The following is a 22221-nucleotide window of genomic DNA, read 5'->3' on the forward strand; positions in this document are numbered from 1 at the left end:
GAACTCAGACAACATCCAATGAAGCTGGTTGATAGAAGATTCAGGACTGACAAAAACAAAGCACTTCTTCACACAATATATAGTTAAACTATAGAATTCTCTCCCACAAGAAGCTTACTTGGAGGACGAGGGGACAGCTGAGGCAGCAAGGGGGCTGGCACAGTGCACATGCATCAGAGGAACCAATCCAGAGTCAATGTATTTCACCACACGGACCTTCCCACTGCTTTGCCCCTCCTCCTCTTCCTCCCCATAAGCAACAGTGACCCACCTACTAGGAAGCTATAGTAGCATTTCTACTCCACCTGATGAGCAGCTCCTGTTGGTGGCCACCAAGTTGGATGCCTTTAAAAGAGGATTAGACAAATTTGAGGCTACCTGTCAACCATTTTCTACCACCACTGTCAGAGACAATATGCCTCTGAATTCCAGTTGCTGGGAATCACATGTGGGAAGAGGGTTGTTTTACTCAGGTCCTGCTTGTGGGCTTTCCTTAGGCATCTGGTTGGCTACGGTGGGAATGGGATATTGGGTTAGATGGGCCTTTAGCCTGATCCAGCGAGGCTCTTCTTCTGTTCTGAAGCAAGAATCAGAGTTAAAAAGGAATGTTTTGAGAAAGGTGGGGTTCTATGTGTGGCTTCCTTTGCACTTGATCTGGGAAATGCAGTTAGTGCAGAATGCTGCAGCACATTTGCCGGCAGGAGTGAGAATCTGTTGGCCTATAGCACCTCTGTTCAGAACTCTGCACTGTTTGCTAATTTGTTATGGGCTAAGTTTAAGGTGATACTATTGGTATATAAAGCCATTAATGGCTTGGAACCTGTTGATCGGCTGGTTCACCTTACCCCATATGTTCCCACTCAACCAATTCAATCTACTGAACTGTTACCATTACAAAGGCCACACAATACTCATTCCATACTTGCAAGAAATCTATCTTCTAGTGTGACAGCATCCACTCTTTGGAATTCCCTATCTCTCTGTGTTTTAACCTTCCCTGCTTTCTTTATCTCTTTTAAAGAAAATCCATAAGAATCTGACACTTCTGCTTCTGTCCCCCCCCCCAAAAAAATAATGACTCAAGAAGCTGACCTTTTTTTTAAAAAAAAAAAGTGTAGTGCAAAACACTCACACACCAGGAAAAAGTATGGAAAGCTCTCTTATTTTCAAGGATCAGCTTGTGTTGCTGAAAGTTCTGGACGAAGGTCTAAGTAAATTCTTGTTTATTAACATGGGTTCATCAAGTCCCTATGCTGTGCACATTTGCTGTGGGAGATATGGAGGGGAAGGCAGTACATTGGCTTTGTGGAACCTTCCTTTCACTGGCAGAGGAAGGGGGTGCAGTGGGTGCAGGCCGCCCCGGGTGTCATCCCTGAGGGGGGGTGATATCACTGCCCCGCCCCACCCCGCTGGGATACTTGCCCCGCCCCTGTGGGTGGCTAGCCCCACCCCCAGGTGCACAGCATGTGTACCACTCCAGGTGCCAGAGCAGCTAGCGCCACCTCTGCTTCCTTTGAGTGAGTTTTTCCCACCCTGGGAAAGCTACAACAGGACTGAAGTCTTACTTCCTTGCCACCTTTCTGCCTGCTTGCTACTTCCCAGTAAGCTGTTGTGATGAAACCGGCTGGAAGTCACATAACTGGCACCAATCTACAATATTGTCAGCACCTGCTATATCCCTCTAAAATGCATGGCCAGGAAACCACTTGAGCTTTTCAGAGGAACTCACTGGATAAGGGAACAGACAGAGAGAGCTTGAAGCAGAGTGCCATTGTTTAAAAGGGGAGAGATCCCAAAGACAAACCCAAGGTGCTAGACCAGAAATATAACTTTATTGTGAATAAACCTAGCCTCTCAGCAGCAGCATGACTCAAAACTGAGAAATAAATATCTTCATTATGCAGCAAGACAGACAGATCCACCCACACAGCAGGAGCAATAGCAGTGAGATCCATTCCTTGAGGCTTTAGTGCACACAAATACCATGAGCAAACCAAAGCCAGACAGAAAAGGGAGGCTTCGTGTGTTTCTCCCCTTGAGTCTCATTCTCAAACATGAAGCATTTGACCCAGTGACCTGATTCTCTCTCCATCTCTCCAGGCTGTTTTGATTCAAACATCTTCAGCATTGTGCCTGAATGTAGGAACAATGTATGGCAACTATTAGACCTTACACCGGCTGCAGAGCTAGTAACAATACGTTTGAGTATTGTGTCCTTGCGATATCATCTACCTATGTTTCCACTGTAGCTGATGCTCTCCAGATGTTCTTCCACTTTGGCAATAATTTCATGGTGCTTTTCCACAAAGGATACTCCTTTCTATCCTGACAAAGACAGAGCATTTCCCTAAAAAGCCCAGAGAAGGAAGGAGGCTATTTGATACATGACCAGAAATGGGAGACATATCTATCACCTTGCTAAGGAGTGCTCCACAGAAATAGATCAGCACATTCAAAATGGAGGGTCCTTCTCCATTACCTGTTTCCTGCTACCTTGACCAGGACCAATAGTGTTAGCATTTGCTAATGGGATTCCATTTTGGACTAAGAAGTCAACGCTTCCGTTCTCCACTCACTTGCATGGCAATAGGCTTTGCCGAGTTCCAGAGGACTTGCCTCTGTTTGGAGTACAGAGCATTGCAGCCAGTCAAAGGTTTGTTTCATCCTGAAGGAATTTTTCCCAGACTGAGGGATTAGGATCACTGAGAAGGTTGTTCCAATCAGATAGTGGTCGCGCTCTGGATCTTGTTTTGAGTCATCGTATTGAAATTTTAAGAGCTCATCCTACCATCAGAATTGGCTTTTGGGTCAGCATCCTGAGGTTTCTACCTGTCTGGACTCTGAATTCACTTTAAAAATGTGGTTGGAAGGCTTCTTGGCATAATGGCGAGACTATAAAGGAATGTTTTTCTCTGAAGTCACTGGGTATGTAGCAGAAGTGTAAGCAGGGCCAGGGGGAAGAGGCCTCAGATTTGTACTGAGAAATGTAGGGAACTTTAGCAACTAGTAAATTGCCAGACATGTTTCACTGAAAGCCTTCTCCAGTTACCCAATAATTCTATTTGAGTAGGTATTCCGTTAAAGCAATACCTCTCCTCTTATTGTTTGTGCTTCCTTCTTCTTATATTTTTATTCTTCTCTAGCAAAATTAAAAGGCCACGCTAAGCACTTTTATCAGGAATTAAGTCCTGTTTGGCTTGCATCCATCTAAGTCATCCTCAGAATAGGCCCACTCTGAAATCATTGGGCTTAAGGTATTCATCCCCCCCATGGGCCTGCTCCAAGTCTGATTAGTTTGATACAATATATTGATACATTCCATTTCCTTTCATTTTTCTTCAATCTAGCTTGCCATTAAATAATAAATATGCCTCTCTCGTCCAGCATATGGGCAGCAAACACAAACCATTGCCGTTACTCTGGCAATAGGTAGCAACACAAACCCTAAAAGAAACCGTAGCGGCCCAAATGATGCAGTGGCAGGGAGTCACTGAAGGAAGCCAGTTTGGCAGCTGCAGGAACAGGCATTGGCATGAAGGAGGGAAAGGGTCAAAGAAACGTGTGTGTTAGCTGATAACATTGAGTGCGTCAATTAATGAGTGAAGCTCATCGCGCACAATCTCCAGGGAGTGACGGATCTTCTGTGGGTTGTCCAGAAGCTCAATGCTGTTTGTGTATGGGTCATACTTGACAGAAAAGGGACGCTTGATGTGTGCTGCATAGGCCCTGCAAGAGAGAGTACAGAGGTGAAAGGAGGCTGGCCTCAATAGGCTAGAACTCAAGGTCAGAGAGGGCAAAGGAAGACCTGCTGCAGAAATGGAGAACCTCCTGGCCCTCCAGATGTCATTGAACTCCAATGACCATCACACAACCTCCAACGTGTCAAGGTGAAAATCCAGGACACTGTCTTCCGGGGCCACACTTTCACGTGAGTCATGTGACCCATGTGAGATTGCAGCCCTGAAAAAAAGCGATGTTGGGGGTGGCGTGCTCTCACATGTGCCTTTTGGGGTGCCATGCAAGATTGCAGCTGTGAAAAAGTTCTTTTAGGGGGGACAGATGATGCTGCCCAAAATGACCGCTATGTTCTCGTGCAAAAAAAAGCAGCATGCCCTGGTTTTATTGGGACGGTTGAGTGGTATGCCATTCTAGGGCTGCAGGTTCTCCATCCCTGATATATTCAACATTTCAAACAATGTCTAGGAATGTAGGAAGTTGCTGTGGCCGTATCAGACCATTGGTCCACCTAGCTCACAATAGTGTCACTACTGATTGGCAGCAGCTCTCCAGAATTTCAGGCAGGAATCCTTCCCAGTCCTGTCTAGTGATTCAACCTGGGACCATCTGTATGAAAAGCAGGTGGTCAATAATGAGAGTTGCCCTCCAAAACATCTGCAGGGCACTAGGATGCCAAAGGCTGGTTTATCCTGTGCTAATTCATTACAGGGGACCGTAGCAAAGTAATTCCTGGAGCGTGGTCTAAAGGTACCTTCTTCAGAAGACTTGCTAAGAAGGTCTGAGTCTGACCAGACCATGGATGAGAGGCCACCCAGGAATCTCACTCTTTTGAGTTCCATGGTGAAGGCAACAATGGGATAGAAATGTAACAAATAATAATAAGTACGTTAATAGAATGCAAAGTAGAATAGCCACTGGAGGTAGGGACCATGAGTATACATCTATTATGGACATTTATGCCTTGTGCATGAAGGAATGTGATTTATTCGATGAAGTATGGTGAAGCTCAGGATAGCTCGCGCTGCAACAAAGGAATTTGAGGTTTTGCTGTAAGAATTTGCTATTGCTTGTGTTATAACACCCTCTAGTGGTGATTTTCAATGACATTCAGTTGGGGGGGAGTGAAAGAAAATGCCCACCTTTCCCCTTATTTTTGGCTCTTGCTATATTAGAGCCTTTGACCTCCGAACAGATTTTCTTAATGTATTCTAGTTGAAAATATCCTCTTAAGAAGAATCAGATTGTGAGAGTTAGCTGATAAAGGTCTGTCTGAGGCTGTAGCACCCAGCCAAAAATGAAAGACCGTTGCAGTAAAGTGTGTGTAAGTGTGCCCCAATAGTCCTTTTTGAAGAGAGAAATGATTCCTAGAGGGGGCTATTGAAAACGGAGAAGTAGGAGGAAGGGTGCTCAACTTGTCCTGCACCCTCACTTCCCTGCTGATATTGTCAAGTGTCTCCCATGCCCTTCATGGGTCAGTAATTGTGAGCACCTTTTTCTCTGAGCTACTTTCCTCCAAACTCTGGTTAAATGCTACGGTGTCAAATAAGTTATCAGTCCCTGGAAGTGTTTTGTTTTGTTCCTGTTTTGACATATTGCAATTGGGGACTGCTGAATTTCAGTTATCTAAATTTCTCATTTTCCCAATCTTATTTCCCCCCCTTACAATTTGCAGCAATTTGCCAGCTTTTTAAAAGCCACCAGCAAATTTCTCCTAATTTTTATATGCAATTTCCCCTAATATGATGCATTTTTAATGCACATACCACCACCCCTCCCAAATATATGCATTTTTGAACATATTGTTTGGCTGAAGAACTGCACTGCAAAATTTGGAGAAGTGCTCATTTCAAAGCGGGAATTGGTTATGAAAAACTGGGGTTTTTTCATGTCACATGTTCAATTAAATTAACATATAATAATTTCGGACCTGTACTGGAAACAAGGGCACACTATTCTCCCCAAATCACACAGGTAGTTTCAGGGTTCTTTTGGTAGGAGACTCAGTGGAGTGAGTAGTAATCTGAACTATGTGATAAAGAACTTGACACTTTCGGAAAGTGACTAAGTAAAGCTATAATCCTAAATATATTCACACGGTGTCCCATCAAACCTATGCTGAGATTGCACTGTAATTTATCTGTACTTCCTTTTATCAATCCACAGCAAAACCTTAGTTTTAATGCTTTTCCAGCAGTGTGTGTGTGTGTGTGTGAGAGAGAGAGAGAGAGAGAGAGAGAGAGAGAGAATGTTCATATACTGGATTAAGAAGAAAATGTATCATAAATGGCATGCATCAAGAAAGTAGAATATAGGTGCAGCTACCACATATGGATCCCCTATAAGACGAGGAGTTTTTTTTTTTACTCAAATCATTTTAAAAAACGGGGTTCGTCTTATACACAGATAGTGTGTGGGGGTGATGGGTGATTGGTTGCAGCAGGGAGCAGGAGGTTGTCAGCAGCGATTTTGTGTGTGATTGGTGGCTGCATCAAGGGTTGCTTTGGATTGGCTGCCGCTTCGGCAAATCGGGCATGCGATTGGTGTCTGCTGTTGGTGAGTGGGCAGACATGTGTTGTTTTCAGCGATGCGAGCGGTTGTCAGCATTTGTTAGTCGGGTTAGTGATTTTCTGCATTTTCCCCCGAAAAAAAGCTCTTCAACCCTGGGCATACCCCCCCCCCAAAAAAAACAGCTCAACAACCTTGGGCAATCCTCCCCTAAAAAGCTCATCAACTCTGGGCCATCTCAAAACAACTACCAAACTTTTAGAAGACATCTGAAGGCAGCCCTGTTTAGGGAAGCTTTTAATATCTGAAGGACTATTGTATTTTAATATTTTGTTGGAAGCCACCCAGAGTGGCTTGGGAAACCCAGCCAGATGGGCAGGGTATCAATAAAATAATAATAATCATCATTATCATCATAATCTCCCCCCCCCATTTTCTTAAATTTGAGTCCCCCAAAATAGAGGGCATCTAATACATGGGGGTGCCTTATAGACAGAAAAGTACGGTATATCTTACCTGAGTTTTGCTTTGGCATCACTGAAGCTCTCTGATACAAAATAGACTGGTTGATAGGCTTGATCTTGATAGGGCTGCACAGCAGTAGAATCAGGGTCAAAGTCCCTTAGCTCTGGTTCATCCGACAAAGAGTGCTGAATGAAGGGAGGGAAATGCCAAAGTTTCTTGCGGGGAAAACCCCTAAGGTGACTTACTGTGCCAAAAGACTAATCAATGGAACAGGAGAGCACAAGCTAAGAGGCAGCCATATGCTTCAATTTAGCTAGGAGGAATAGGTGAGCACTTACAACTAGCTCCCCGTAAGAGGAGAGGAGTCCAGCTCCATAGGCTTTGATGATTCCATTCTGTTTGCAGAGGCCAAACTCCACTGTGAACCAGTAAAGCTGGGAAATAAAAACGGGATCCCAAAGGAAGTTGGTTATTCAAATCTGTAATGATTCTTTTAAATCCATACATATTCAAGATTAGCTGGCCACATGGAACCTTTTTCCTTCACTGGGCATTTCATACAGTTATAATTAAGGAAAATCTAGCTAGATTTGGATAAAGTGAAAGCAAAGGTTTTTTAAAAAAATAAATAAATAAATCCAGAATTAGGGTCTTACTGTCGCAAGTTTTTCAATCTCCTCATCCGTTGCTCCCAAAGAGGCAAGTCCAATGTCCTAGGAGCAAAAGGAATAATATCGTGTATAGGCACCGGGCCGGCTTAGATGGCTTTAGTTGATCACCCAACTTCCTCGATTTATAGTGCAATGCTATGCATGTCTCCTCTGAAATCAATACCATGCACTATCTGGTCAAGCATAGGCTGTGCTCAAGGCACAAGGCATTTCACCTCTTGCTCACCTGGGAGAATTGTGCAAACGTTTTGTCTGCCAACATTGGTACATGCCCCAGAAGCTCATGGCAGCAGTCCCTGGCATTGGAAGAGAGACACTTAGTTAACAGCCGAGTCTGAAGCAGCAAGCCAGGCATTAACATGCCCAAGTCCAAGAATACAGTATGATGATATATTTGAGGCAATTCAAGAGCTAGTACTCACGGCTCTGGAGAGTGCATGGGAGAAGAGGCATGGCGGATGTACTGTGTACATTGAAACACTCTGAAGGCCAAGCTGGCTAGGAAGTCCCGAGCAGACAGGAGACCAGCTACAGGTCGGAGCTGGAACCCAGTTCTCTCTGAAATAGTTCAAACCAATCTTTGTAGCCAAGTGTAGCATTTGAGCCACATTTTGTAGAGCTGTAGCGCTGGCTGTATAGGAACTAAAAAAAAAACTAAATACAGTGGTACCTCGGTTTATGAACACAATTGGTTCCGGAAGTCTGTTCATAAACTGAAGCGTTCATAAACTGAAGTGAACTTTCCCATTGAAAGTAATGGAAAGTGAATTAATCCGTTCCATATGGGTCGGCGGTGTTCGTAAACAGAAAATTCATAAGCCAAGGTGTTCATAAACTGAGGTTCCACTGTAATGCTCATAAACAATTGTGTATGTGTAACTTTGTGTTAGAAGAAGAAGTAGAGATCTTTCCCAGCCTGCATCGGTACTAGAATAATCAGTTTTTAGGTGTTTATCATTTGTATGCTTTCTACCCTGAGTCAGACGCAGGGTGGGATATTATTTTTAATAATAAATAATAAAAAACAACATCAAGTTATCTAAGATATCAGTCACCGCAGAAACTGCCATGCATATGCTTTAGTTGGAATTGTTCATTTTAGAAATCTGGCCAGAGTTATACTTCTATTTGCACAGGACTCTTCCATTACGCTTTTTAATGTTTTGCAAATTTGTGCTTGTAAGTACATTCTGACATATTTCATACAGTATTAAGGTGAAGATTTCCCTTTTTTTATAAAAAAAACCAACCCAAATACTTATAGTCATGTGGAAATCCTTTGAGTCCACTTTCACATCCTTTCTGTGTGGGATGGTCTGCATACACCGATTGACAGTATTCATAAGTGATCCCTGTCAGCATTAAGACGTCCCCGGGGGCCAGTTGTTAGACGGGACCCACAGAGCATATTGCGATTGTTCTCACAAACGTGAAGAACAACACACACAAGCCAGTAAATAAGGCTTAACTGCTTTATTTACATATAGACTGGGAGCTCTACACTATGGCTCCCTCTCTCTAGCATTACAGCCAGTAAAGAGAAAGAACAAAGGAGACAATAGTCCCACCTAGGAACACAGTAAGACAAACATCCTGTCTACGTCACATCCACTCTGTGGGAACAAAGCACAATAAACCTATGACTGCAGACGGGGAATGAATCCCCCAACATCCTCCCCCGATTTATACCCTGTGCTGCAGTTCACCTTCAGAACTACCTGCAACTGGATTGGCATTGGGCCATACCATTTTGCACCTCTGATGGGTCTTGGCATCATAACTCTTTGACTATCAGGAAATTGCACAGTTGGCTTTGTTGGTACACACGGCCGTTTGGACGTGGTCCAGCTTCCTTCTCCAAGGAAAATGGTCTTTACCCATACAGCCTTTGGGCATGGCTTACTGTCTCTTGAGGACAAACCCTGTACCCTTCTCTGGATTTGCCTTGAGTCAAGGCAGGGTGCCATAGATACAAAATTATGTATCTAAACCAGGCATCCCCAAACTTCGGTCCTCCAGATGTTTTGGACTACAATTCCCATCATCCCTGACCACTGGTCCTGTTAGCTAGGGATCATGGGAGTTGTAGGCCAAAACATCTGGAGGGCCGCAGTTTGGGGATGCCTGATCTAAACTTACTATATAAGAGAGAGAGAAATGCCAGGGTATGTGGAGAGAGAACAGAGGCTTAAGGAAATGCCTGGGGGGTATAGAGGGAGAGCTCTGGGCCTAGGCTTCTGAACAAGAAGGTGTGACCTTGCCTGCAAATTTTGCCCCAAAATTAAAATGGAAATGCCAGGGTGGAACTTCTTCTGTGTGCAAAACATATGCTCTACTGCTGAGTTATAGCCCCAGGTTTGTATGAATTAATGCAAGCGATATTATGCTTTAAACAGCCATGTATGCATCATTTTGTAGCCTTTGCCCCTGGATAATGAGCAGTGCTCGTGGTTATAGCCTTTACTTGAACAGACCTTTTCAGAACACTTGCAGATTGCAAGAGGTTTCAGCTCCAACTGAAAGGGGTTTTCCCAACCCTCTTCATCATTGTGAAGAGCAAAGCCTTCTCACTCCAGAAGCGGAACTTGTCTTAGTCCTCACCTTTTAGGAACTGGGAGACATCCTCGAGCTGAGGGATATTATCTTCACTGTAACCACTGTATCTCTCCAATAAATGGAAGGCATCCAGATGTTCTTTGCAGGCATGAGTGGGATAGAGACTCTTCAGTGTGCCGTACACCTCCTTCCTTCAGAATGATAAGAACACAAGAAAAGCCCTCCTGGGTCAGCCCAAAGGCACATCTAGTCTACCATCCTGCTCTCACCATGGCCATTGAGGAGTCCACAAGCACAAAAGGAAGGCCATAGAACTCTCCACACTTGTGATTCCCAGCAACATATTCAGAGGCATGCTGCCTCCAATCCTGTAGTAGGTAATACAGTGGTACCTCGGGTTAAGAACTTAATTCGTTCTGGAGGTCCATTCTTAACCTGAAACTGTTCTTAACCTGAGGTACCACTTTAGCTAATGGGGCCTCCTGCTGCCGCCATGCCACCACCGCATGATTTGCTTTCATCCTGAAGCAAAGTTTTTAACTTGAGGTACTATTTCTGGGTTAGCGGAGTTTGTAACCTGAAGTGTCTGTAACCTGAGGTACCACTGTATACAGTCTAGCCATCATAATAGGGGAAAGACATGGAGGAGTATCTGGATTGGGGACCGTGCTCTGCAAAACTCAAACCAATATGCAACTCAGAAATTTTCCCATATGGCTCTTACTGATATTGAACTGAGAGAGCCACAAGTTTCTGTGAATAGTTCATATGTTTCCGAAGTGTCTTGTGAGTGATCGTGATGAAGGGGTGCATCCAGACGTTCCTATTATTAAATAAAGCATCAGCAGACAGCTTGTTCTGAAGATAAGTTGAATTGACCTGACCCACCTCCCCTCCCTGCACCGCTAGCTAGCTGTTAAAACTATTTTAGCTGTAAAATACCAGCAAATACCAGTTTTACTAACCCAGAGTGACTGTGAGTGAACCTTGCCACCCGAAGACCCAATGGAATTTTTGAGGTATGTAGCTGGGAGTTTATTGATTTGTGCTGCGTCTGGCAGAAGCTAGGAAAGGTGCATTCATACTCACCAGGTAGAAATCTCTTCTGGTGTGTATTCCACTCGAGGAATTGGGTCGCCACTATAATAGGTAGATGAGGGGGGGAAAGAACAAGGAGAAGGGATACAAAATAACAATGCAACAAATATTAGGGGCCATTAATGTTTAAGTTAAACCTTTGCCCATTTATAACTGAGATGGAGTATATAGCTAACGTATGTCCAATAGACAAAGCAAGGTTTGAACAGGATAGACAATATTTAAAATCACAAAGCTAACACACAAAGTCCCAGCCCAGAAACAAGGTGGTGCAAATTAACAATACAGACCAGGTCCTGCCTATGAGGAGGAGAAATCTGCGGACTAAATCTTTGTGACTTTTGAAAGTTCCTTTTAAAAACAAGTAGCTCTCGTGGTTGCAGGAAAACGTAAGACTTCTAGGGTATGAGTATAGATAGAATAGTAAGGAAGAGTAGGGTTGTAGGACACTGAGGCAGACTAACAACAACACTCATGATGCAGATTAGCTTGCCCCATTTAGATTATAAGGGGCACTCAAGGATGCGTAATATAATTCAGTACCCTTTAGCACACTTAAAGCACCTTGATTGTTGAAGAGTGATAAATAATGCAATAAAAGGGTAGCTGTTGCACCTCTTGGAAATAATGCTGGAAATTCTGGTATTAATATAAGTGTAATCAGGAAGCTCAAACAAGTCGGCTATGCCATACTGTTGAGGAGAAGGTGTACAATTATCAGGGGAATCAGCTAATCTAAAAAAAATGAATCCTCCCCCTTTGCTGTCATTTCAGATATAAATATGAGAAAAATAACAAACTTGTCAAAAAGCCTTACCAAAATAAAGCTCCCTTCACTCTCTAGCATGTCCTCCCTGTCCAATATCCCCATTTCAAATACTGGCTCCTTTTGAAAGTAAAGATAGTTACAAAAGCATCCTTGCTTTATCATAATTTCAAATGCAAATATAAACTCATCTCATTTCAAGCAGCTGTTTTGTACTACTGAGCACCTGGGTCTGTTTTTTGGCCATCTCCAAGTTATTAGGGAGGTTTAGGCCAAGGACAATGTGGTATATACAAGTGTGCATACTGAGCACGGCCTTCAAGGCTCTTTGGATTATGACCTATGTAATTGTGTCAACAATTGCCCACCACCAATAGTCAGGTTATCTGCCATTGGACACAGCTGTGATGCAAAGGCTGCCACTCAAGGAACCTTGTGAAAGGTCTCCAGAATGGCCCTAGGTCTTGCCACATTACGTACCACATGGGGGAAACATTCATATAGGTAGGTGGTATGTTGTATAAAAAGATAAAATGAATGTAGAAAACACATTTCGATTCTAAATCGCAAATACAAATAATGGGCAGCTGATTTTATTTTATTTTATTTTTTCCAAATACAATAAAAAAGTAGATTTAAATTGCCACTCTATCCTGGATCCCTCTTGGTTTTGAGAACAGAAACCAGCCCTCAAGCTTGGGTTTTCTCAATTTCCATCCTTTTTCCGTTTCTATTATCAATTCCTCATATGTAATCCAATTGTCTTCCATATTCACCTTTTTGACCGAAAGCTTGGGTTTTCTTGGCTCTCATTACAATTATTTAATTTGAGTCTGAATGCGTAACAAATGCCAAGAATGCATAGTTTCTGGAGCAGCATCCCAGACGTGGGGCAAAGAAGACACCATATGTAGCATTGAAAGGGTTGTGTTCAACAATTCACTACTTGGTTTGCTTATCTGTGTTGCAATGGACCCTTCAGGGATGACTGCAAAAGCTCTATGGAACTGGCAGCCATGAAGCACTGAAAACATGAAGCAGAAGAGTGAAAGGGGAAAACCAAGAGTGCGGAAGGGCAGAGCATGGAGAGCAAAGAGATAAATAAGTGTATGCATGGAGGTCTCAGCAGGTGAGGCTATGCAAGGCAGCAAGTCTTACTGCTTATAGTGGAAGGCAATTTCTGCTATCATTTTCCTTCGTTGCCGATATACTTGATCAGAGAATCCCTTGGAGGAAAGAACAGAGCAAGAATGTTACCTCACATTTTTGCACTGAACAGTTGTAATATTGACAACGGACAATTTTCATTACAGGTTGTTCACTGTTAGACAGGCAAGGATGTGTTCACCAGCAGTTGCTACTTTCTTTAAATAAATAAAAAAGCACCTCCCATGTTTTCTACTTAGAATGAATAGAAACTTCCAAGTCAACTCAATGTATGCTCCTCATCTTCTTGAGAAGCTTGAGTCCAAATTAATTTATTAAAGCTTTAAACTGGTGAGCATGAGATGCAATGATAGCTTGCATTTCTATTCAGTCTATTCAGAAGCATAGCAAGCCAAGCTATCCCACGAGGAGACAGCTAATGTGAGTTCAGGCAGTGAGGAAATGTGGAAGAGGATTGGGGAAAGAAGACTTATTCACTCACCGGGTGATCCAGATCCAAATCAGGGTCAAATTTGGTGACCAAATGGTGACATCTATCTAGCTCGGAGATTTTTCTTGGAAACCAATGAACTAAAATCCAAGAATAGGGAAAAGGAGGGAGGTGAGAGAGAAAAAATAGCTAGTTATAGGAAAGAATAAGAAAGGGGGTTTCTAATGGAAATACAGTATGTAATTTCCTTCCTTTCCCAGGTAGCTAAACTATTCAAATTGTTACACAGCATTTCAAGTAATTCTCTGTTATTTAAAACAAAATAAAAAAAAATTCCTTCCAGCAGCACCTTAGAGACCAACTAAATTTGTCATTGGTATGAGCTTTCGTGTGCATGCACACTTCTTCATGCACATGAAAAGCTCGTACCAATGACAAACTTAATTAGTCTCTAAGGTGCTGCTGGAAGGATTTTTTTTTATTTTGTTTCAACTATGTCAGACCAACACGGCTACCTACCTGTAACTAGATCTCTGTTATTTGGATGGCCAGATGGCTGAATGGATGGGTCTGTCAGTTGGTTGTTGGTCTATTACAGGCATCCCCAAACTTCGGCCCTCCAGATGTTTTGGACTACAATTCCTATCATCCCTGACCACTGGTCCTGTTAGCTAGGGATCATGGGAGTTGTAGGCCAAAACATCTGGAGGGCCGCAGTTTGGGGATGCCTGGTCTATTATATTAAACTAAGGCTTCAGTCCTATATACCTTGGAATAAGCACCACTGAATACAGTGGTACTTACTTTTGAGTAAACACACATAGACTTGTGCTGTAAGATTGTCAGAAATATACCACGATGCTGCCGTAACTTGCCTCTAATAGATATGCAACATTCAAAGGGGCATCCACCAGTTATTTCTAATACCAGTCTTAAAAGCACATGCTTGGAGAAAGGTTTTGCCCTTGACATTTTTCCTGTCTAGAGATGATCTCCATAGCAGTCATATATGAAACAATCCTTCCCTCGTGCTTTGTTAACCAAGCTACAGGTTCCTTACACTTGTCTTCTTTTGTGCTCCTAACATCTTCTGAAACCCTTTTGAGAGAACTGATGAGGGTGCTCAGATCAGAGCTGTGGAGTTCACATCGCACAAAGTATTCCAGATCAGCAGAGCCCTCTCGCAGTTTCTTACTGTGCCTTGTTTCTAAGTGATGAATTTTGGCTTCAAACGTCTTTAGAGAGACAGGGAAGGAAAAACAATATATTAGAATAAAACAGCAAGGAGACTTCCCACACGCCATTTATTAAAATCTGTTAAGCACTACATTATAAAAGGAGCAACAACTTCAATAAACAGGCTATTTTCAAGTGAGAGAAAGAAGTTCAGAATACACTTTCCCCCAGTTAGCCTCTGTTCATCTAGACGGGAGGTCAGAAACATGCCTGTTTTTAGATGACTTGATCTGGGGGTTAGCCACCCCTGTCTTACCGGGTTCCTGTAAGTTTTGAGATAAAGCATGGGAATAGCCTTTGAGAACATAGCATTACACAGATACTATTATTGATTTATTAACTTAAAACAGCAATGGAACAGCCACAGAACATTAGAACCAGACTATCTTCAAGGCAAATGGCAGCCTGTATAATTCCAAGAAAGAAGCCAATTTTTCCATGCAGGTTTTGATCAGCTTCTGTGCTATGCTCTGGCCAAGGTGCTGAATATTAAGTGCATGAAGAAGTGTGAAATAATGGCTTGAACAAGGTATTCTTCCTCCATCTTATGTCTTCAATCCTTAGATGCCACTTTTCTGCAAGTCACCACTGCACTGGGGCAAGTTCCCGGAGAAACATGTTGGGATGGTCCCACAACCACTACTGAAACTGAAGCAACCCCATGGAACCAATTTCCCCTGATTTGTAAGCAACATTGGGGGGGGGGGTGGAGAGAAAGTGGTGGATGGCGTGTGGCTTAAGTATCATTAAGTATCATTTGCCCCACTTAGCAATTCTCCAGTGCAATTCAATGTATGTCACAATCTATTACTGCCTAATTCAGGGAGGGGCAGATTTCAGGTTTGCCAGATCTTCTTTGTTTTTGATTTTTGTTTTGTTTTTTTAAACAGACTCCCAAGAGCTATCAACCAGAACCACACACGAGATACATCCAGATTTTTTTTTTAAGGGTCCCTCTTGGTGGGCTTTAATATAAAGCCACTGATAGCATCTGAGATCTTTTCCTTCTTTGCTGAAAGCTGGTGCATAATTTTCACTTCCTAAAGAATTAAACCAGTTTCCCCTCAGAGATTCAGGAGGGGGAAGGCTGAAATTTTAACTCAGTCACAGCTAGATAGACAAAAAGGGAACAGAAGGCAATGTCACTGACAAATTCAATTTAGCCGCTTGTTTTCTAATGCATCCCTGGGACGTTGCCCCTCCACAACAATCAATACCTTAGCATTAATCTGACAGATCTGATTGCATTACCTTTGCTTGAGTTGTATGTAATGTAAAACAGGAGAGGAAAACCAGCCTCCCCACAGCCTGTTTCATCATGAGGCAAATGTCATTACACCCGTCTGTTTTCATATCTTGTACCTGCAGTGCCGGAGGGATTGGGGAAATGAATCTCTCACAGTGGAAGTCTGGCCTGCATTGGTGTTTGCTTTTCTAAGCTCTTGCAGTCATGATAAACCAAGTGAGCTTCTGAACTCATGTAAATCTCCCCTGGAGGATGTGAATGCCATTTGGAGCAAACACCGTCCTTTGTTCACATGCAACTTCACAAACTGATCTCTCCGTCTCTCTCCCTGGGGTATGTGGGTGTTATTCATATTATTAAATTGACTGTAAAATAAGCTTCTCACCAATGCATAAGCACACATTTCAATTGTGGAGTCACATGCTGGGAAAGGTTTGGGATTCTTTTGTAACAATCTAGATAGATTGGACCTTGTCTTATGGTGTGGCATTTCTGAGTTTGCATGGGATTGATGGAAACAGCAACTGAGTTCTCCCCACTATCAGGGGCTCTACATGGGGGTGGGCTGCTGGCCAAGCCCAGATGGAGAAGACGAGTAGCCTACAGAGGAGCCTAGGGCAGTGTTTCCCAACCAGTGTGCCTCCAGATGTTTTGGGACTACAACTCCCATCATCCCTAGCTAGCAAGACCAGTGGTCAGGAATGATGGGAGTTGTAGTCCCAAAACATCTGGAGGCACACTGGTTGGGAAACACTGGCCTAGGGAGGGATCCAATGGGTTGGGGAAGTCTCTGGCTAGATTGGGAGGTCTCAAGAAAGAGGATACTGAAGAGAATACCAGTGGAGGGGTTCCCCCCATTTCATCTCCCCACCAGTCTCAGTGGCACTAGGCATGACCACCACCTCTGTCCTCGGACTTATCTGTGTCCGGTTCCAGTTCACCCACTTTGCATAATGTGCTGCCAGCTCAGCCTCCAAAGTTGTCAGAAACCACATCCACTCCTGCCTCTCCAGGGGAGGTTGTTGCTCTGACTCTGGGGAGGGGGTTATGCCCCTGCATTGCCCAGGTCATGGAGATACCAGCACAGGCATGAACAGATGGGTCATGTTAAGCCCTCAGGAGAAGTGCCAGGTAGCTTGACCAATTTAAGGAACAGATTCACTTGCCACGCTAAGTTGCAAACAACCCCAGTCCCTTATAATTGGGTTGCAGGGGGCATATCGTTGTTGGTTTAATATCTTCACTTATCTAGACATGTGTAGCACATGCTGTGCCTTTGAACTGCATCTTGCCTGTATATCACACTGATCTGAGCCTTAAGGATATTGGTAGAAATTGAAGCCTTTCAAGCTCTTCGTCAAGGGGAAGTCATAACATATTTCCATCCAATGATTTTTTATATATGGCACACAAGGGTCTGAGGGTTGCCGATCAATCTAATTTTCTGTTCCATTTTATAAAACAATCTACTCATTTTAATCTCTATCTCATTATTCACTGTGGAACAACCTGTAAACCCAAGATAGCCAACTGGTAGCTTCTAGGCCACATCTGGCATTACCAACATTTGGTTCCTCAGCCATCCGTCTTCTCCCAGGTTGAAAGCAATTTCCTCAGTATGCAGAACATTGCAAGTGGTGTCTGAATTGATTAACATTGGGAGGAATGTAAGTGTGCAAACTCAGTGCTGGTTGAACAGGAGAACAAGTGGGTACTAGGAAAACCCCATCCTAACTGACAGAGAAAGATTCATACAAGAAAACAGCAAGGCCAGAAATGATGAATATCTGGGCCCTCAGGTGTCCAACTTCCATCAGTTGGTCAGGAGTGATGGGAGTTTAAGTCTGACAACATCTGAAAGACCACAGATCCAACATCCACAGCCTAGGAGTTTGGAGCTGGACGAGGAAGCAGGAAGCAGTTAGATTAAGGGATTCCAGAACCACTGAGCATGTCCAACCAGGAATTTGAAACCAAGAATTGTGGGACTTCCACCTAGCCCAAGCAGGGGCTTCCATTAGAGGCATGGTAGGCAGATACCTTAAAAACAGGGTCTAGGACTTGAAAATGCCTGACCTCCATAAGAGTTTCTTATTGCCACAACCTAGGGAATTTCTTCCTTGAGAACTGAAAGACATGAGGGTGCACCTTTCTGGCCCCTCCCACCAAAGTTGCCTCACTGAAGTGGCGCACTCTGATACCAATAGGTCAAGAGTGCAATTTCTACATTTTGCATTGCATGACTAGGGACATACTCCTGATTCCTACATGAAAAAGGGTACTAGTGGATATGACCCTGGGCATTAACTCATTCTACTGAGACCTAGCCCTACCTTTAATATATGAACTACCAGGCTTTCCTTTTTCTCCAAACAAGTGCACCTTTGCTTTAGCAAAAAAAGGCAATTTCACCAGCTCACCTCAAATACTTTCAGTGCACGGGATGGCAGTGATGTCTTGGCTCCTTTGAGGGTGAATAAAAGGTTCAGCATGGCCATGCCATCTTTCTCTTCAAAGACAATGGTTTCAGTTGATTCAGCAGCCTCAGAGGCGGCAGCCGCAGCTGCTGCAGCAGCTTCTCTCTCCTTTCTGGCATCTTCAATGAGACTCTGCCGCCTGCCAATGAATTGTGGGGACTGAGGGAGAACACAAGGGGAAGGAATAGACACCTTCATTCCACAACAGCCAAGGAAAGTGGCCTAGATCACTTACTACATTTAAAAGTCAGCTGAGTGCAAACCAAGGAGGGCTTTTTAGAGAACCAGCACATCTCAGTAGCAATGGACTTGGAAAACCTCAGGTCTGTCTCAGCCATTACCAGTCTGGGTGTTCTTGAATTAGACTAGTCAGTATCAGATACGCAAACTATCTCTTGTTAGATACATTACCAGAAGGTGCTACATGTTGGGCTGCCCTTGAAGACAACTCATACACTTCCAAAGTGTGGCTGCCAGGATGTTAAGTGGAGTCTGCAAATGACAGTGGCTACCAATTTCTTTCCAAAGATGTCAATTTTGACCTCAAAAGCCTTCTGTAAGAATGTGGCTGTGCACTGAACATAAAAAATATAAGAAGACTCTGCTGAACCAGGCCAATGGCCCATCTAGTTTAGCAAGCAAGGTTTGAGCACAAGATCACTCTCCCCCTCCTGTGGTTTCCAGCAATTGGTATTCATAAACAGGCCCTGCTCTGGGTTTCCCTGTTGTCAGATGTGCATCCGAGACAGGGTCTTTTTTACTAAGACACCTAGAATTTGGATTCCTCTCCTGAGGAAGGCATGCCTGGCCCCCATCGGTGCTCATTTTCCCTGTTTGTACAGGCATTTTTCTGCTTCTGAGACCATTTTAACCTATGATGAGAGACTACCATGGTGTCTTTTTTAGAAAGTTTATAATTCTTATTCAACCTGTAGTGTTGTTGTTTTTCTTGTATTTCATTATAAACCCTTGTGAATAATAATAATAATAATAATAATAATAATAATAATAATAATAATAATAATAATTTATTATTTATACCCCGCCCATCTGGCCGGGTTCCCCCAGCCACTCTGGGCGGCTTCCAAAAAAACAGAAATTCTAAAATACAGAAATCCATCAAACATTAAAAGCTTCCCTAAACAGGGCTGCCTTGAGATGCCTTCTAAAGGTCTGGTAATTATTCTCTTTGACCTCTAGTGGGAGGGCATTCCACAGGGTGGGTGCCACTACCGAGAAGGCCCTCTGCCTGGTTCCCTGTAACTTGGCTGCCATAGGTTGGAAACACAGCACATAAACATTAGAAACCATCAAACAAACCAGCAAGAATGCCTAAATAGGCTTTTTTTAAAAAAGTGACAGTCTTAGAAAAAATAGCCTTACAGGTGCTGGAATTTTGCATCCAACACAAGGGAAGTGTTGGGCAGCTCTTGTTGTGCCCATAAGAATGAGGGGAGAAATAATGTTGGTTCTGAAAACCAGAAGAGAATGTTTTCTGGACTGAACTGAGTTGAAATCTGTATGTCACAAGTGTAACAACAAATGCCTTAAATACATTTAAATAATTAGAAATTATGGTAATCTATGTTTCTTAGAAATAACCTCCATGAGCACACTTTTTTTTCTTTACTGGGATTCTAGACACATTTACGTGGAAGGATAAAAATGTAGCAACAATGAAATTAATTTATAACATTCATAAATAACAAGTACATCGCATTTCAGCAAATGTGCTTGACTAACAAAGGGGGCTTTAAAAAACCTGCCAAGATTTTTTTATTGCTCCCCCCCCCCAATATATGCTTTTATCGAGTGGTGTATTTTTACTGGGTATCATCCATTGTTCTGTCAGCTTGCCCTAAGCGGTGGGGAAGAGATGAATAAATCTGCTCTTCTTGCAATGCAGGTCATTTTCTAAAGGTACATGCAGCGGTTCAGCAAGGCAGGCTAAGAGAAAACCTCGGTCTCAAACATCACCAGCCACCACTGACATCACAGCTAGCCTAAAACTTGCTGCTTCGTGGAAGAAAGGATGATCGCTGATGTGAATCAGAAGGCTGTGCTTGAAAAGGGAATCTCTCTCATTTTGGTCTTTTCTCTACCTGAAAAGGTCCTGGCCTTGCTTGGTAAGTTGAGACTTTTTTTTGTTTGCTGTTGATGAGTCCTTTGGAAGAAAGAATGCGGCTGGAGGCAGACACTCCAGCGACAGTGGCTTTCAAGCCAGTTGCCTGCACATTCACTTGTTTCATTTATCCCACTGTCACCTCTAGTCATCGTACAGGTTGGGAAAGCATGGTTTTTTAAACGAAAAGACAAACGCAACCTATAAACTTGAGAACAGCAATGACAATGAGATGAGTGCATGCAGCGAAAGCAACTTGGCCACCTCTGAAACAATGATTGTCTGTCTTCAGCCACAATACCTGCTGCTAATACGATGCTGTCTTTAGCATTTATTGTTAAATGTTAGGTTAGGGGAAAAACAGATGCAGGATCAATTTGGGTAGCTCATAAACAAACAAAGACAACTTTCATGCCGTGCATAATGACTTTTGCTGGATCTGGGTTTCAGTACTGCCAGCTAGATTTTTAAAAACAGTTCAACTTGTTTTCTTTGTGATTTTGTAGCTTTCTGGAGTTCTTCTTTTAAGGAGCCTCTGCACATGCAAAGTCAGAAACAGTCCAGGTGCACAAAACCAGCTGTTCTCTAGACATAAGACTGCAACCTTATTATTATCCCTTTACCCTCATTGGAGTTGCTTGAAATGGATAGTTAGAAAACAATGGCATGTGCTACGAATGCATAAATTAATTGATTGTGTGGAATCACCAAAATGAGCATGTGATATACAAAAAAAATCATTTGAGGTGCACTGTATGTGTGATGTACACAAATGCATTCTTGTCAAGCGCACAGCAAAACTCAAACACAGGTGGAAGAGAGGTTGTTGCCCATAGGCTCTATAGGGAGCTGTAGAGGAGAATTTCATTTGATCAACATGTTTGAACAAATAAATTTGCACCTCCTGGACTAATACATAGATCAAAACATCATTGTCCTTCAGATATCATACTTCTCCAAATTTTGCAATAGAGTCTTGGTCCACGTCCCCCTTCTCACGTATTCAGGAATGCATGAGGGGATCTTGCCCACCAGGCACACCAGTGCATGCACCGGGGGCACCGCTGCCATGCATGGTGTAAATGTGAAGAGACTATGCACACAGATGTATGCTCATTGGGCTCCTCTATGCAAGAGGGAATCCTGAAATCATCAGAATTCTCCCCTGGGTGGAGCAGCTCTGTTTACACACATTTGTATGCATGTATAGATGCCAAGTGCATGGCTGGTGCCATATGTGAAAACAAAATCAAAACCACTAGAATGCCTATATTACGCAAATCCACTTGAAAAAACACGTAAACGTAATAGGCTGTATAATAACAATTGTAAAGTTATTTACTAGAATATGTTGGCCTGTAGAGTGTGTGGCCAATGGCACAACTCCATCCCCACTCATGCATTCATGAGAAGGTAGTCACATGAACCCTCTTCTTGTTACACCACTGTAACACCAGTGTGGCTATGGCGTAGTAGCCAATGGTGTAATGGGACCATAGCATCAGCCTGCCTAAAATCCACATTCTTTCTAGAGCACATGTTTCCATGGAGTATAGTTTTAGATTAATAGCAGCCAGGAATGGAAACATGATGCTTTCTCAAACAGTGGAAGCCACAAAATGCACACAGATTTCCTTCCCATGCCCGTGCCCAAACTCCTGATTTCTTGATAAATCAATGGCACAAATGTCTCATTTCAGGGATAGGCAACCTGGTGCCCTCCAGATGTTTTATACTGCAATCC

General features: G+C 43.1%; 1 protein-coding gene across 1 annotated transcript in view; it reads right to left on the minus strand.

The window, feature by feature from the left end:
* Positions 1-1811: 1811 nt before the first annotated feature.
* TH (tyrosine hydroxylase) overlaps positions 1812-22221 on the minus strand; it is a 30045-nt gene continuing 9635 nt past the window's right edge. Inside the window, exons 2-13 of the mRNA XM_035123707.3 lie at positions 18299-18514; positions 14457-14631; positions 13448-13536; positions 12958-13025; positions 11025-11075; positions 9981-10126; positions 7802-7937; positions 7606-7675; positions 7365-7421; positions 7047-7142; positions 6760-6893; positions 1812-3726 (exon numbers count right to left, since the gene is read on the minus strand). Of these exons, the coding sequence (XP_034979598.3) occupies positions 3567-3726; positions 6760-6893; positions 7047-7142; positions 7365-7421; positions 7606-7675; positions 7802-7937; positions 9981-10126; positions 11025-11075; positions 12958-13025; positions 13448-13536; positions 14457-14631; positions 18299-18514 (1398 nt within the window). The 3' untranslated portion in view covers positions 1812-3566. The remainder of the gene's footprint in view (positions 3727-6759; positions 6894-7046; positions 7143-7364; positions 7422-7605; positions 7676-7801; positions 7938-9980; positions 10127-11024; positions 11076-12957; positions 13026-13447; positions 13537-14456; positions 14632-18298; positions 18515-22221) is intronic.

The sequence above is a fragment of the Zootoca vivipara genome, chromosome 1 (assembly GCF_965207765.1).
Source record: "Zootoca vivipara chromosome 1, rZooViv2.hap1.1, whole genome shotgun sequence".
Lineage (NCBI taxonomy): Eukaryota > Metazoa > Chordata > Lepidosauria > Squamata > Lacertidae > Zootoca > Zootoca vivipara.